Below are 16,720 nucleotides of genomic sequence, written 5' to 3'. Positions count from 1 at the left end.
TGGGGACATCAGACCTGCAAGTCAGTCCGTATTTGCCTAAAATTAATTGAGAAAACAGCAGGAAAAGCATGTTGCTTAGAAATAGGGAGGAAGACCAGAAGAAATAGTTTAAAACACTGAATATGGTTGATTTGGGAGCTGGGCTGGGAGCGGGAAGGATGGGCAAGGGAATGTTTTTATTAGTAGTAGTTAATTCATGTAGATATATAGATACATCCACATGGTGGGGATAAGATTGACAGGGGAAAAAAAAAAAAAAAAGGAGTTCCCGTCGTGGCGCAGTGGTTAACGAATCCGACTAGGAACCATGGGATTGTGGGTTTGATCCCTGGCCTTGCTCAGTGGGTTAAGGATCCGGCGTTGCTGTGAGCTGTGGTGTGGGTCGCAGACATACCTCGGATCCCGAGTTGCTGTGGCTCTGGTGTAGGCCAGTGGCTACAGCTCTGATTAGACCCCTAGCCTGGGAACCTCCACATGCCGCGTGAGCGGCCCTAGGAAAGGCAAAAAGACAAAAACAAATAAATAAATAAAAGATTGACAGGGGAAAAAAATCTGAGGGAATGTTCATGGCTCTACATCCTGATCAGGGTTTGCAGCACAGTGCATGCTTGTCTAAACTTGGCAACTTGTGCCTTTAAGATCTATACATTTTACTATATGCAAATTTCACATCCCATCCCCAAGAATAACCATATACAAATATGGGACCCTAATGATATACATGCTGAAGTGCCTTTAAGGAGAAGTGTACGGATGTTTGCAACTTTGATGAAACATTTCAAAAAATAAAAAACACAGCACAACTTATCTACGAGTTCCTGTTGTAGCTCAACGGTAAAAAACTCAGCTAGTATCCATGAGGACGAGTAACCCAGGCCCCACTCAGTGGGTTAAGGATCTGGCATTGCCATGAGCTGCTGTGTAGGTCACAGAAGTGGCTCAGATCCTGAGTTGCTGTGGCTGAGGCGTAGGCCAGCAGCTGCAGCTCTGATTCAACCCCTAGCCTGGGAATTTCCATACGCCCTGGTGCGGCCCTAAAAAATAATAATAATAAGTTGTCTTACTGAATGGATAGAGTGATGGATAAATGGATAGGTGCCTGACAGAGCAAATCTAGCAAAATATTAACAATTATGCATCCGGTAGGGGATATATAAGTGTTCACCGCATAATTCTTTCAACTTCTTTTTTCTTTTCTTCTTTGGCCACCCCAGGGCATATGGAGTTCCCAGACCGGGGATCAGGTCCGAGCCACAGTTGCATACAGCTGCAGCAACGCCAGATCCTTCAACCCACTGTGCCAGGCCAGGGATCAAAGCTGTGTCCTGGTGCTGCAGAGATGCCTCTGATCCCACTGTGCCACAGCAGGTACTCCTCTTTCGACTTTTAAATTTGAAAATGTCCTTAATAAAATGTTGGGGAAAGTATACGAATAGAGTATCTGAAAAACAATATCCCATTTTTAAAAACCTAGATGGGCTTTCTGTCTTGGAACTGGATGGACATGGATGCTCCCCCAGGACATGGGTAGTTCCAAAGGGTGGGGGGTCTCCTCCCCCAGCTCACCTCAAACAACTCATCAGCAAAACCAATTCATCAGGGACAGGAACAACATCTCCTCGCTAGACCCCATCTTCTGCCAAAAGGGTAAACTGAGGTCTGGCAGGTGGGGACAGGTGCCTTCCCCAGGGGCCCATCACACCTTCGTGACAGAAGTGAGCAGCCAGGTTGCCAGTGTCTCAAGCCCCCGTGTGTATAATTAGCTGGTGGGAAATAGATCAGGGAGCAGATCTCATCTCTGCCTAATTAGGGACTAGGCAGCTGGGGCCAGTCTGGCCTGGCGAAGCTGCTATGGAGGCCAGGCCGCCCCAGGGGACAGGGCAGCAGCTGCAGGCCCTCGGAGGGGCTGAAACACAGCGGCAGCCTCTCACTGCCCCTCACACTCCAACTGGAAGGGAAACAATAGAGGGCCTGTTCCTGCTGATCCCCGAGGCTAACAGGCTGGTGGGGAAGGGGAGTGGCAGAAGCCCCTAGGAGCTGGGCTGGGGGTAACGGAGGGGGACATTGGGAGGGTCTGCTGGAAGAGAGCAGGGAGGGATTCTTGGAAGGGGGGAAGGGGTCAGGCTGAGCCTCAACTTCTCCAACAGGGTCTGCCTGGTTCTCACACTCCAACACACTCCAACAGCTCAGCCTGAGAGCAGACGTCCCTAAGACTATGTGCTCCACACGTTGTAGGACTCACTTCTGCTCAGCTGCCCCTTCCTTCTTCCTAGACCTGGCAGGGCCCATGGCTGCCTTGTCCACTGCTGGGCATCCAGTAGATGCTCAATAGTGACTAGGAGGAAATGTTGCCAGGATGGGGAAGAAAGGTGAGGCATGTGTCAGGAGAATCAGGAAGGCCGAGTGGGAGGGACTGGGGTGTCCAGCAGGCCGGGATGTGACCAGGCTGGAGTGCAGATCCACTCTGTGACAGCTCTGTGAGGCCCACTAGTCCTCCCTGCTCTAAGACAAGAGGTGTCCCTCTCAGGTGACCCTCAAAAAGTCACCTTGTGGATTCAGTCGAGTATGACGGGTCTGAGCCCAGCACTTAAACTTCCTCCAGGAACAAGGGGTCTCCCGGCTCATCACCAACAGTCCTGTGACCTGAACATCAACTTCTTCACAGGTAAAATGCAGCCAACACAGCCACCTCCTTGTGTTTCGGGGGGCCTGGCAGGTCACAGCAAGGGCGCAGCACAGAATTCTCTCTAGGTTGGCCTCAGGGAAGGTCTTTGACACCTCCAAGGACATCACCTGGGCAGAGGCTACCCAGGTTATCCCCAAGACCCCATCACTCTTTTTTTTTTGGTCTTTTTGCTATTTCTTGGGCCGCTCCTGAGGCATATGGAGATTCCCAGGCTAGGGGTCTAATCGGAGTTGTAGCTGCCGGCCTACACCAGAGCCACAGCAATGCAGGATCCGAGGTATGTCTGCCGAGGTATGTCTGTGACCTACACCACAGCTCACGGCAACGCCGAATCACTAACCCACTGAGCAAGGCCAGGGATCAAACCCACAACCTCATGGTTCCTAGTAGGATTCGTTAACCACTGCGCCACAACGGGAACTCCCCCCATCACTCTTCTAACATGGGGACCAAACCTGCCAGGAGCCTACGGCAGGTGTCACCTTCCCTGTGCTTCAGTCTCCCCATCCGTATCATAAATCCCATTCTCATACATGTGAACACCCTCCTCTTCTATGACCCAGTTTCTCCTTGTTTCCCCAAACGGCCCAGGCCCAGCCCTGTCCCCTGGAGGCTGATTGTAGACTTTCAGACACAGACAGCTGGGCTGACCTGGATGTTTGTCAATAGCTCAACGGAAATCTCCTCTTTATGCTTAAAATAAAACCTACATCAAACTTGTCACCATGGCCCCCACTAGAGCTTCCTGTTTCTGAGTGTTGTGGCCCAGTCTGCCTGCGGGAGGGGAAGCCCCCTCCCAGCCCCACCCCCTCCCATGGGAAGACGGGGATCCAGAGGCCACCCAGGCTCTCACCCTTTGGGTGCCCGGCCCTAGCCCTGACTACTTCACCAGCCAAGGATGGGGTCTCTTAGCAGGTGACTAATCTGGAGGGAGATGGGAAGGAGCCAAGACAAAGCCCAGTGCCAGGCACCTCCTTCCACCTGCCCTCACCCCAAAAAAGAGTACAACTCCAACTCTCCCACTGAGGCCTAGAGAGGGAGACTAGCTTACCCCGGGTCACCCAGAATTGGAAGCGAGACTGCCTGTTTTTTGCTCTCCACCCCAAGTCCATCTATGTCCAAGAACTTCCACTTCCAAACTCCGATTGATGGCCCGCGTGACCTCAAGTTCAGGGTTTGACCTCTCTGAGCTTCCTGCCCCCTTGGGACCTGGGCTGGGTTGGGAAAGGGTAGAACACTTATGGTTGGGGAGGGTCTACGCTCCTGTCAGCCCTTCCCCTGCAGGGCCCCTTCCTGATGCAGGGGAAAGTTCCGTCCTCTTCCCAGTTCTATCCCGACTCACTCTGTGGCCAGACCCAGTGTCCCCCACTACAAAGGAGGCCCGCCACCCAGCCTCCCAGAGGGGTTCTGAGGATACATACTCTGTGGGGCAAGTCTCAGGACAGCCAGGCACTGGACTCACACCTGCCACCCCCACCCCCAGATCCTGGGATGGACAGTTACTGAGTTTCATGGGCCCCATCCCAAAACTTCTTCCACCTCTTCCCCTTACAGAGAACACAGAAGAGTCTGACGGCACAGCCTTTGAAAAACAAGCATTTGTGTTTATTAACCAAAGGGAGGGAAGTCAGAGCACTGCAGACTACCAGTCCCTCTTGCAGTCTACCCACCTACGCCTGGCTGCCAAGGCCCTTGAAGAACAGTGGAGAGGCCATTCCTCCCTGCCCCCATCCGGGGTTGATTCCCAGGGAACCAAGGCCCACTGGGTAAGGAAGAGGAAGTTGGCAAAGGAGAGAGGCCAAGGAAGGAAGAAAGAAGCAGAGCTGCTGAGTAGACAGCTTTGGTGAGATCCCTTGGCCCCTCACTCTCAGTGGGGAGGGCCAAGTGCCCCAAATCCAAACCCATGAGCCGGGGTACATTCATGTCAAGACCTGCATATGAGGGGTCGGCAGTGGTCCAAGGTCAAGAGGCACCTCTCTCCAGGTCAGTCCTTGACAGATGGATGCTGGTCCAGCCTCCGAGCCCTTGCCTCCATACCCAGTTCACACAAGGCAGCAGCCTTGGGTCTGCTCCAAGCCATGGAATGGACTCAGGAGGGGCCAAGAGGCCAATAGCCTCTGTAAGATCTGTTCTGTGGCGAAGGCCGAGGGTAGCAAAGGCCTAGCCCTCAGCTGCGGGAGTCTCCCGCGCTTGCCGCAATCCGTACAGCCACTTGATCACCCGGGCATTACGCTCTATCACTGACACGCCATAAGGCACGCGCTCCCGGGCCCGCTCCTCGACGGTGGCAGAGCTCCGGCGGGAGCAGCCCCCCTCAGAGCTGGCCGGCCCAGCACTGGGCCCCGCCAGGGACACAATGTCTGAGCTGGCCCGTGCCAGATGGGCCACACCCAAACCGCGGGCCTCCTCTGGGTCCAGGCCACAGAAGTTAAAAAATCGCTCCAGGTCAGCTGCTGCCCGCGAGAAGCGCTCACTCAGGTCCGATTTGGAACGTTGCAAACCTGGGGGCCGGGCCGGGCTGGAGGCAGCAGTGCCTGGTGATGGGCAGGGCTGGGCTGGTGAGGCTGGCAGCGGAAGGACATCCACGCGGCGGACTGCAGCAGTACTGGGTGGTGGGCGTGGCGGCGTGGCTGGTGGAGGCTGGCAGGCCCCCTCGACCCGTCCAGGGGTACGGCTGGCCTCGGCAGGAGACACTGGACTATCACACAAGTTGATGAGGTTGCTAAGGATGTCCAGGTCCAGCTGGGGCCGGCGGCCAGGGCCAGGCAGCACTCGGCGGCTAGGCGTGAGCACCGTGCGGCGAGTCCCAGGGCTGAAGAGTGGCTGTTTGCACAGCAGGGGCTGCACAGGTTCCTGGCGGGTGTTGGCTACATGCAGGCTCTTGACGTACTTGGCCTTGTCAGCCTCCAGGCGTTCTACAGCGCTAGGTTTCCGGGCTCCACTGTCTGCTGGACGCCGTAACAGGTAGCCGGGGACCTTGGTCCGGAGGCGGAAAGGCAGGGCGGCAGGGGTATCCCGGGCTCCCGGAGTCAGCGTGTCCACGGGCATGGCTGTAACATACCCCCGAAGGCTTCTGTCTCAGGAGACTGGCAAAACGAGGAAACAGAGATCCAGGCAGAAGGCTGGCAGCTGGACGCCACAACGGCTGCAAGAGAGGAAAGAAAGAAAAAAAGGGCAGTGCACACTCAGACAAAAGGCTCGGCAAAGACTGAAAGAGGCTGAAGACGCCTTCCCTATTAAAAGGTAATGGCCACGCCTCTGATTCACAGGGAGCCAATAGGCAGGCAGAAAGTACCCGCTGGAGGGCCTGTGGCTCCGCCCACCTCCCGCCTCCTCCAGGGGCCAGGCCCAGCTGAGGCGGAGATAAAAAGGTACCTAAGAAGAAAGATTTGGGCAGCCTAAGCAGAAAAGACAGGACAAGGCACATTTTAAAGGACGCAAAATGGGCTCCAGGCTGAGTGCAGGGCACCAGCCAGGTCAACCTCGGTGGGTCCTCTTAACAGCTCCATCTTACTGTTTTGATGGGGAAAATGAAGCCCAGGGAGGCAAACTTGATTAACCTAATTCATCAAGTCAACGGCTCTGCCCCTTGCCTCCAAGTGGGGAGGTGCTTATGCATGGGTCTTGGGGTCAACCCTGTGGAACGCCCACAGGGAGCCTGGTACAACCTCTACCCCACACTCACCCAGGCAGGAAGCTGCCCTGTGCCATCCACCCGCCTAGACATGCCAGGCCCCAGGCACAGCAGCAGAGCTTGTGGAGGAGGAGTGTAGAAAGTCCCCACCCCTGCCCCAATGGAGTCCAGACACCCATTAGCCTTCAGTATGAAACTCCAATGCCAGGCCCATAGGGATCCATGGACATCTGTCAGCCCTGAGCTATGCTGCACTAAGCGAAGCCAGTAACAGCCAAGATCACACAGCCCTGCTTAGCAGCATCCAGCAGACTCTGGATCTGCCAGCAGTGGAGGGATGCGCACCCATAGACAGGAGGGCCCACACCTGGGTGCACAAGTCTCCACACGATCACCTAAGCATCAGGGCCCAGTGCCCCAGCCTGATGGCCACCCCAACCCTTTTTTCCAAGGAAGGGCTGGAGCCACAAAGTGCCGCCCACAGTCCCCTGGAGAGGAGCCAGAAGAAAACCCACAGACCAAGTCCTGAACCTTTTCAGGTGTAAAATGCAGGAAAGGAACTCTGTCTAGATGATACCAATTGGGGTCTGTAATTTATGCCATCTAACCCTGTATTGTCTAATTCATCCAATAGCCATTAGCCAGATATGGCTACTCAGTCTTAACTTTAAATTTAAATTAAATACACACTTACAATTCAGCTCCTGAATCACTCTAGGCACATTTTAAGTGCTTGATAGTCATATGCAGCCAGCAGTCACTCTACTAGACAGCACAGACTAGAGCACGTCCATTCATAGCAGAGAGCTATATTGGACAGCCCCACCGAGACATCCAGAATGCCAGAAGGGAAGAATCTGGATTGGCGTGGGGAGGCAGGAGTCTCCCTCTCCCAGACATTTGACACCATCCTCTCCTGTAATCTTCCAACAAGCCTGTGATGTGGGTAACTGTCACCTCATTTTTATAGATGGAGAAACTGAGACTCAAAGAAGTGACCGACCTAGGTCTCAGAGCCAATAAATAAGACACAAATGCATATGAAGCCTAATTCACTCATCTAAAAAAGGGAAGTTTTACTCTTTGTTCACCAACTCCTAAAATAGTTCCATGAAGGCGGGGTAGGGGTCTGATTTGGCCACTGCATCTGCGTTTCAAGATGGTGATCTTTACGCATAATAGGCATTCAATAGATTTTCACGGAGTTGAAATTCTGAGGGCCAAATGTGAGTGGTAAACTAGAGAGGGGCACACCCAGCCTACTGCAGGGATATAGGTCCAAGATGGTAAGTCTAGAAGGTTCTAGGAAGCTGGAAATCCAGAAGTGCATTTTAAAAAAAACCCTCTAGATTCTTAGCATATTTGATATTAATAACTTTAAAAATAGTAAATGGACAGAGCAAACAAAACACATCAGCAAACATATCTGACCCCCCTCCCCTAGTCTGGCCCCCTGCCCCCAGTTTGAGATCTCTGCAGCAAAGCCAAGATAAGAATAGAACCTTGGGGGCTGTTGACCCAGGGCCAGAGCTGCTCCCTAGGTAGAAGGAATGGAGGAGGTGGGAGAGGAAGGCTACCCTGTTCAGGGCCAACCCCCAAGAGACCTCTGGCAGGAAGGGTCACAGGAAAGGCAGCCCCGCTGAGAGCCCTGTCAGGGTAGCTAGACTCTGCCCCACCCCCAGGCCTCCGCCTCCCAAACCAGTCCAACCCGTTGGTGGCTGCGGTGGTTCCCTCACGGGCACCATCCGGGGAAACAGAGGGAGGAAGGAGGTCAGATGGGCAGGGCTGGGGCATAAGCCCAGCGCACCCCCCAACCTGGGGCCCCACGCCGCTCCTGCCGGCCGTACTGGCCCCAGGCGCTCTTCCGGTGGGGGCCGGGACGGATGCAAGGAGCCAAACCCGGCTTTGGGGTCGCTGGGCCGCTCGCCCGGAGCTCGCCCACTAGCCCGTTGTGCGCCTTGCGCAAGTAACTGTGCCATTTCCAGACTTGGTTTCCTTATCTGTCAAATGCTGTTAAAAATAGACCTTCCTGATCCTCCGGATCACCGTGAGGATGGAGAGATAAAACAAGTCGAGGACTTTCCCCAACACCTGGCAAAAAGGCGGTGGCGCTGCTTGAGGTGGGCTCCTTGTTTGTATTATGGCTGTGACCCAACTCCTGAGAACGCCCCTCTCGCAGGGGTCTCTAAGCACTCTCCAAGAAGGATCTGTCCAAGCCGAAGCTGAGGACAAAGGAGGCTAGTCAGTGAACAAGACCCATTTCACAGGTGGGCAAACCGTGATAGGCTGCGGCTCCTGCGACCAGAAGCCAGGCGCTCGGTCCCCGGGTGGGACTCGTGCCCTCTCTGAGGTCTCCTCTCATCACTCAGCACGCCACCCACGGATTTCAAAAGCTACCCACAAATGACGCCAAAAGCGCCGGCCCGAGCCTTTCTCACTGGCATCCCCAGAGGAAACGGCCCCACCTTGCTCCCTCCGCACCGGCTTCCCTGGCGCCAAGCCTCAGGAGGCTGCGGAGGGGCAGTCGCGAGAGACGGTATCCGGGTCTGGCTTCTGCCCTCCCCAGCTGGGGGAAATCTTGGGGACTCCCAGCGGCAGAGGAGGCCGCCAGCCCGGCGGCGGGCTGTGTGACTCTGTCCGCTTGGCGCCCCTCTCTGAGCCCGGGTCCTCCTGGCTCTTAAAGGAGGGAGCTGACCGCACGATTCCTACAGCCTCGCCCAGCCCTGAAGGTGAGCCCCTGCTCTGTCCCCGCCATCCCGAGGGGGCAGAGGTGCCCGGGCAGCCTCCCACCCCGGCCGGGCGCCCCCAGCCCCGGCCCGCACGTACCTGACTGCGCCCGGCTCTGCGCTCCTCGGCCCGGCCCACCTGGGCTCAGGTAACACGCGTTTGCGCAACTTCCGGCGGCCGGCAGCGGGCGAGTGAACCCGCCGGCCCAGGGATTACTGAAAAGGGAGAAGGAAAGCCAGGCAGCAGCCGGCACCCAAGCCCAGGCCCGCTGGCAGCTGACTCGGCGCCGGGACCTGGTCCCAGCCGCCCCGGGCCTACAGCAGGAAGCTCTTCCGCGAGCCGGGCCCGCCCCTCCCACAGCTGCACTGGCCCCGTCAGCACATCTGGCGCAGAGTCCTTCAGGCCCACTGGGGCCAGAGCACCCACCTTCGAGATGGAAAAGCCGAGTCCTTCTCTCCCACAGCCTCGATGACCGCTAGTTAATGGTCACTGTGTCAGGCTTGAGCAAAGCGCTTCTCTTGGTATTGATTCATTCATTTTAGTCTTCCTAGCATCTCCTATGAGGCCAGCTCAATTATTACCCCCATTTGAATAAGGGGGAGCTACGGCTGGGACAGAATAAGTTGCCAAAGCCACTCTGGAGAATCCAACCTGAGCACTTTGCCTCCAGACCAAGCCTTAATGCCACCCCTGTCCAGCTGTGTGTCCCTGAGCAGGTTGCTGGACCTCTCTGGCCTTCCATTCTGTCAAGAAAGGAGAGTCCCACCCTCCAGGCCAGGTCGTTGTGAGTTATTAGGGCCTGAGAGTGCCTGTAGAAGCTCTGTGCAAGCTGTAAACTTTAGTAAACAGCAATAATAGTAATTATAATACCTAGAATTTTCGAATGCCAGACACGGTACTTATTTAAATCTCTGGAGCCCCCTGCGTGGAAGGAACTATTTAACCCCCATTTTACAGATGAGGTGACCAGCCTTGCAAAGAAGGAATCCCTGGAATGGAAGTGAGTGTCTCCTCTGCCAGCGCAAGCCCTATTATGTCACTTTAGGTGGCACATTCATTTAAGCCAGGTTCCGCTGGGATCCTGAGGCCCAGAGAAGAAAGTACCCACTGGCCTCAGACCAGAGCTCTGGGGAGACCAAAGAGGGCCCGGGTCCACATCTGTGCCTGGCGGGGGGCTAGGCCAGGACTGGGGTGGAGGGCAGGAGGGGACAGTAAGTGACTCGAGGAACAGCTCTCCTCTCCCTGGGAGTGAGTCAACCTTGAGGCCTCCACCAGCCCCTGAGGCCTGATTTTATGGGGATAAAGGAGGCAAAAAGACCACCATTTTCCACAGCAGCCCTCTGGGTCCCTGCCTGGTCCTCTACTAAGGCAACAATGTGTCAGGATGGGGGGTTGTGCTCAGTTAGGCTCTAACAGTAGTAAAAGCAAGGCAATTTTCATAAAATAGGTAAGAACTTTTCCAAGTGCTTTCTTTGTACCTGGCTCTTGTTCTAAGTCCTTTATGTATGTTAACCCATTTAACCCCCACACCTCCACTGGAAGGTAGGTACTACTATTATGACCATTTTACAGTTGAGAAAACCAAGGCACAGAGAGGTTGGGGCCACTTGGCTGAGGTCACACAGCTGGTAAATGGCAGATCCAGAATTTGAACCCCGGCCTGGGGGGCAGGGGCATGGAGGAGACAAACCCCCAGTATTGGGCCTTGGCCACTTACCAGAGGACTCCTAAGGAATCTACAGCCTCCCTCTTGGGCTCCCTGAGGGAGAAGCCACCTTAGGAAGCACCCCCAGCTATGGTCCTGGGTCTGTTTCTGCAACTATAGTGAGGGCAGTAATGGTAGGGTTTTCCCAAGAGAACTCAGATCTCATCACACTCTGCTTAAACCACCTCATGCCCCCTGTGTTGTGGTTCCCCATCACCTGAGAAGGAAATTCACTCTCCACTTGGCCCTCGAGCCCTCCAAGTCCCTGGCCTCCTCTCCCACCTCATCTCCAGCCTTTCCTGCTCCAGAGTCGGCCCTGCTGTTCCGAGCACACCAAGGTCTTTTCTGCCTCAGGGCCTTTGCACCATCTCTTCTCTCCTTGGTACCTCTTCCCTCTTCACCTTCTCAGAGAGGCCTTCTTGACCACCCTGAGGATCCTGCCAACTCCCTCACCCAGTTTGTCCCCTCCCAAGCATCCATCATACCTTGTAATTTTACATTTCACCCTCATTTGTTTCCCATCTCTCCCTTTGGGCTAAGAACCCATCATGCTCTTCCCTATCTCCTTCCTCCAGGGACCAAGCTCAAGAGTGGGCACCACTGACCAAGTGGCAGGACTAGAACCCAAGCTGTTTCAAAGACCAAGGTCCCTCAGAACCAAGACTCCTGCTGACCCCAAACCCTGCCCCAGGCCTTCCTCCGTCTGTCCCTCTCCTCCTCCAGCCTCCAGGAGCCCCCATTCAAGCTGAGCTCCAGACATTTCCCTGAGCCCCTTTCTTCCTCCAAAGATGCTACATCCAAACCTCTGCCCAAGCTGGGTCCATGGCCGGTAGTGTCTTTTTCGACTCTATCACCGTGGCTACCCCTGCAGCATGGATTCTGGGACCAACCTGCCTGGGGTCAAATCCCAGCTCAACCAGTGATTAGCTGTGAAATGTAAGATATGTGGCTTTTCCATGCCTTAGTTTCCCCAACTGTAAATCAGGATCCCTAACAGTGCCTCCCTCCCCGTGCGAGGCCCATGCATGACAAGTGCCACTAAAACGTGAGCCTTGATAACTATTTAACCAAATAGATCCTCCAGGGCCCAGCTCCTGGGTGAGGGCTTCATCAGCCCAGAGTGTTGACCAATTCTCTCCAAGGCTACAAGTCTAAGAATGTAGAGTCACTTGAATAGTTATTTCTCCAAAGGAGGTATACAAATGGCCAATGAGCACATGAAAATATGCTCAGCATCACTAATTGTCAGGGAAATGCAAAACCAGAATGACATACCTTGTCATACCCATAAGATAGCCATTATCAAAGAGACAAACAAAAACAGATAACAAGCATTGGTGAGAATGAGGAGAAATTAGAACCCTATGTACTGTTGGGAATATAAAATGGTGCGGCCACTGTGGAAATAGCATGCTGATGAGGCAAAATTTTCTTTTTTCTTTTTTTTTTTTTTTTGGCCGCACCCTTGGCATGCAGAAATTCCTGGGCCAGGGATTGAACCCAAGCCACAGCAGTGATCCAGTGACAATGCCAGATCCTTAACCCACTGAGCCACATGGGAACTCCCTGGACAAAACTGTTGAAATAGAATTACTATAGGATCCAGCAATTCTACGTCTGGGTATATCCCCAAAAGAACTGAAAGCAGGAACTTGAACAGATATTTGCACACCAATCCACAGCAGCATTATTCACAGTAGCCAAAAAGTGGAAACAACCCTCAAGTGTCCATTGGCAGATGAATAAACTAAATGGGATACATACATACAATGGAATGTTACTTAGTTTTAAAAAGGAAGGAAATTCTGACACCTGCTATAGCATGGATGAGCCCTGAAGTCATTATGTTGAGTGAAATAAGTCTGTCACAAAAGGACGAATACTCTCCCACGTATATGAGGCAACCCAAGGAGTCAAATTCAGAGACAGAAAGTAGAGCGGTGGTTTCCAGGGGCTGGAGGGAGAAGAGAACAGGGAGCTGCTGTTTAGTGGGTATGGAGTTTCCGTTTAAGAAGATGAAAAAGTTCTGGAGGTGGATGGTGGTCATGGTGGCCCAACAAGTGAAAAAACTTAATGCCACTGGACTATACACTTAAAAATGGTTAAAAAGGGGAGTTCCCACTGTGGCACAGTGGGTTAAGGGGCTGGCATTGTCATTGCAGCAGCTCAGATCGCCGCTGAGGTGCAGGTTCAGTCCCCTGCCCAGTGCAATCAGTTAAAAGATCCAGTGTCACTGCAGCTGCAGCTCAGATTCAATCCCTGCCCCCAGGACCTTCCAGGTGCCACAGGTGTGGCCAAAAATAAAGGTTAAAATGGCAAATTTTATTTTATATATTTTAAAAAGAAGGTAAAGAGAGGGTGCAGAGTCTGAAGCTGGACTCCCTGGATTCAAATTCCAGGTTTAGGTGACTTTCTGCAAGGGATTAGACCTCCCTTGTGCTCGATTTCCCTTCAAAAGGGGGAAAGAACAACAGCAGTAAGGACCTTAGGTCATAGGACTGAGGGAATGAAAGGCGTTCATACTTGTGAAGTACTTAGCACACAGTAATAAGTGCTAAAGAGGTGTTAGTGATTTTTATTCTTTGCTGAGGGAGCAGAGGTGTGGTTTCTAATGTTCTTGACACTCTGCCCTCCCACCTCACCCCTTCCTTCCACCTGCTTCTCCCTTTCTCTTCAGCAGAAGCCTGGCCCAGACGTGGGTAGAGACAGGGAGGCCCTCTTCTGCCCCAGAGGGGGATCAGCAAGGCTCCAGGCAGCAGGGACCCCAGGACACTAGGACAGCCCAGCTCGATTTCAGCCCAGCTGTCCGGGTCAGAAACACCCAGCTGGGCATCCTCTAGGGCCACGCGGGCCCCATGCTATTTCTGGACTTCTCCCAGACGCTCGTGCCCCAGCCTGCCTGGAGTCAGCTCTGCCCAGGGCAACCTTGCACAAACCTCAGAAAGAAGAGGTAAACAGGCTGCAGGAGGGGTGTGGGTGCCGCAGCCTAAGGCAACGATCTCCTGTTTGGCCCGCCGACCTCACACCTCTGCCCACTCAATCCTCTGGACGCCAGGTGTGCACCTGAGCTTGCAAGATGAGGACAAAGGGACTGGCAGCAGAGATACTGCCATGCAAAGCCTTTGGGAAGGGCCTGGCACACAGGATGAGGAAGGTGGGGTTGGGACTGACCCACAACCAAGCCCACTTCCTGTCCCAGGCTGCCCTCTGCCTGGGCCTGAGCTCACGATCATGGCCTTTTTTCTTGGCCCAGAGAAGTACAGAAACTTACCCAAAGTCATGAGCAAGTGACAGAACAGGGACAGGACAGTGGTCTCATGATTAGATAATCTATAATACATATATATTTTTTTTCCTTTTTATAGGGCCTCACCCACAGCGTGTGGAGGTTCCCAGGCTAGGGGTCCAATTGGAGCTACAGCTGCCAGCCTCTGCCACATCCACAGCCACACAGGATCCCGAGCCGCATCTGTGACCTACACCACAGCTTACGGCAACGCCAGATCCTTAACCCACTGAGCAAGGCCAGGGATCGAACCCACAACTTCATGGTTCCTAGTCGGAGTCATTTCCACTGCGCCACAATGGGAACTCCTATAAGACATATATGTTTTAACCTGGTGATATATGTATGTGGCTCAAAATTCAAAAGCTCTAAAGGGAATAAAGTTAAAAAAAAAACACCTCCCTCCCACTCCTCTTCCCAGTTCCCCTCCCTGCAGGCATCACTGCGACGAGATAGCTGCACGTCCTCCCAGCGAGATGTTAGTCACAAACAAACAATAATGGACATATATTCTATTTTTTACACATATGGCAACAGCTCTCTGTACTGTTTTCATCTTGCTCTTTAACTCAGTAATATATATTGTTCTTAATATGTGTTATTAACATATTATCAATTATGTTATTAATTGTGCCACATCAGTACATAACCCGTCAGCCTCTAGCAACGGCCACCAAGTATGTGTGTCATCTCTCTCTATTACAAACCACACTGCAGCCTCACTGCACCTCTGTCACTCCGCCTAGAAGTGGGACAGCTAGGTCAGGAGGAAGCACCTGTAATTGCGACAGAGCTGGGGGGCTGTGCTGCATATCGACTGAACTCCCACCAGCAGAGAGCTCAGCAAATGATCAACAAATGTTAGCTCTAGTCATTTGATTACTGGGGTTTTAGGCACCCCTCAATTTTGCACTGGAGGTAACTACCTCACTTAGCCCAGCCCCTCCCTGCGTCACATTCCAGTCAGAGAAGATAATAAACTTGCTAATAAGTGAAATTATAGGACATCAGCGTGGTAAATGCTACTGAGAAAAACAAAATAGAGAAGGGGGAAGGCGGGGCCATATGAAGTCGGTAAATATTTGTTAAAAGAATGAAGGAAAGACTTGTTTTCTTTCTGAGCTTCCAGAACTCCTCTCCCCCACACCAAGGAGGTGGATTTGGAGGAGAGAGGGTAAGTAACTCCACTTAAAGAGATTCCAGACTTCCAGATGCCACCATTCTGAGTGTCTAGGAATCCAAGATTGAAGCCAGATAGACTGGGAGCCAGCCCCAGAGTTGCCAAGTCTGACCATATGACTTTGGACAAGGGGCTTAACTTCTTAGACCCTCAGTTTCCCCACCTACAAAAGGACAGCAACAGCAGCAACCTGGGGGTGGGAGATGGGGGGCGGGGGTCCCCAGGAAACAGAGCCTGGTGTAGGTCAGATGCTCTACCAGGAGGGATCCCAGGCCCACCCCCAACTCCAAAGTCTCTGGTGACTAGTGTCTTTGGTTGAGGGGCTGCCTCTAGCCTTTCCCCCCGACCTGTGGTAGATTCCCAAGAATCCAACAGCGACTGGAGGGCCAGAGCAGACCCCCTGGCACCTAGCCCAGAAATGTCAGTCCCACCAGAACCTCCCTCTGAGAGGGACAGCACTTGATTCAGAGCCCCACAGGCAGAAAGATCCCAAGTGAGCCCAAAGTCCACCCCCTGGCTTTCTGGAGAAGTGAAGACAGATGTCCAGGAGGGGACCCCCCACCCACCCACCCCGCAGGACGACACGGGAGAGGGACAGCCAGATGGGGCTCCAGCCAGGGCTCTACTGTCCATGTTCCTGTTGATAAGAGGCTAAGAAAGTGACCCATCTGAGCCTCTCAAGGCAGATCTATTTAGATCAACGTAGACTAGAGACTGAGGTATGGAGCAGAAAGACCTGTATCGGATTCTCTGCTAGACTAGGATACTGCCTCCCTGAGCCTCAGCGTTCTCATTTGTGAAATGGGGTACCACCTCCTCGCCGCAGGTACCACGCGGGGAGGACGCGCACAGCAGGCGCAGGGTGAACTGAGCACCCCCTAGACCCGGGTTCGCGCCCCGGGCCACCCGTGCCCTCACCTGGAGCCCGCGCTAGGCGAGTCCGGCTCCTCCAGTGCGGGTCTTGAGGAGGCTGACAGCTCTGACCCAGGCGGGGAACGGTCGCACACAACGCCTCTCGGGAGGCCCCAGCCCCGCGTAGGGAAGCACAGGAGGTGCTTCTGAGCTGCCCTCAACACCCGAGAGGAGCTAGGGGACTCGACTGTTCCAAGCCCCCACCAGAGTAAAGTTCTGGGGACGCAGGGGAAGGGGAAGTGAGCGCGCCGCTCCCCCTCCACCACACCGGAATGGTTTGCCCCGGACATCCTGATTGGTTTCTCGCTTCCGTTCGAACGCCGCGCCGCCCGCGTTGCCAGGCGACCACTCAGCTTCAGCCCAGACGGTGAGCCCTGGCCAGCTGCACCGAAGTTCCTCCCCGCCCCTCACCGCCTCTCACCTCCCCAGTGGCCTCTGGTTCTTGCCCTTGCTCAGCAGGGACTTACTCCCGGTTCCTATCCCTGACTTTCCAACTAACTCGCTCTGTGAGCCCGTGCACGCCCCTTTCCCTCTCTGTTCCCCAATCTGCAGAGTGAGTGGGTTAGTTTGAAATAGCGTATATCCAGCAG

At 54.0% G+C, this 16,720-nt stretch overlaps 1 protein-coding gene across 3 annotated transcripts; it reads right to left on the bottom strand.

Annotated features, from left to right (window-relative positions):
- Nucleotides 1-4,269: 4,269 nt before the first annotated feature.
- On the bottom strand, nucleotides 4,270-16,367 carry FAM110A (family with sequence similarity 110 member A). 3 transcript variants are annotated; one of them, XM_047771421.1, is made up of 3 exons: nucleotides 16,137-16,367; nucleotides 9,147-9,262; nucleotides 4,270-5,831 (listed from the first exon to the last, which is right to left on the bottom strand). In XM_047771421.1, exon 3 carries the CDS (start codon nucleotides 5,732-5,734, stop codon nucleotides 4,847-4,849), a length of 888 nt encoding a protein of 295 aa, XP_047627377.1. In that variant the 5' UTR covers nucleotides 5,735-5,831; nucleotides 9,147-9,262; nucleotides 16,137-16,367; the 3' UTR covers nucleotides 4,270-4,846. The 3 variants fall into 3 exon arrangements, with proteins under 3 accessions (XP_047627377.1, XP_047627375.1, XP_047627378.1); XM_047771419.1 differs by lacking the exon at nucleotides 9,147-9,262; XM_047771422.1 differs by lacking the exons at nucleotides 9,147-9,262; nucleotides 16,137-16,367 and adding an exon at nucleotides 8,786-9,138.
- Between the last annotated feature and the right edge of the window lie 353 nt (nucleotides 16,368-16,720).

Source organism: Phacochoerus africanus, chromosome 3 (genome assembly GCF_016906955.1).
Source record: "Phacochoerus africanus isolate WHEZ1 chromosome 3, ROS_Pafr_v1, whole genome shotgun sequence".
Classification (NCBI taxonomy): domain Eukaryota; kingdom Metazoa; phylum Chordata; class Mammalia; order Artiodactyla; family Suidae; genus Phacochoerus; species Phacochoerus africanus.
This window is presented reverse-complemented; position numbering and strand designations above follow the sequence as displayed.

Coding starts and splice junctions, on each gene's coding strand:
- FAM110A (XM_047771421.1), bottom strand. CDS start 5,734: ATGCCCGTGGACACGCTGACTCCGGGAGCCCGGGATACCCCTGCCGCC.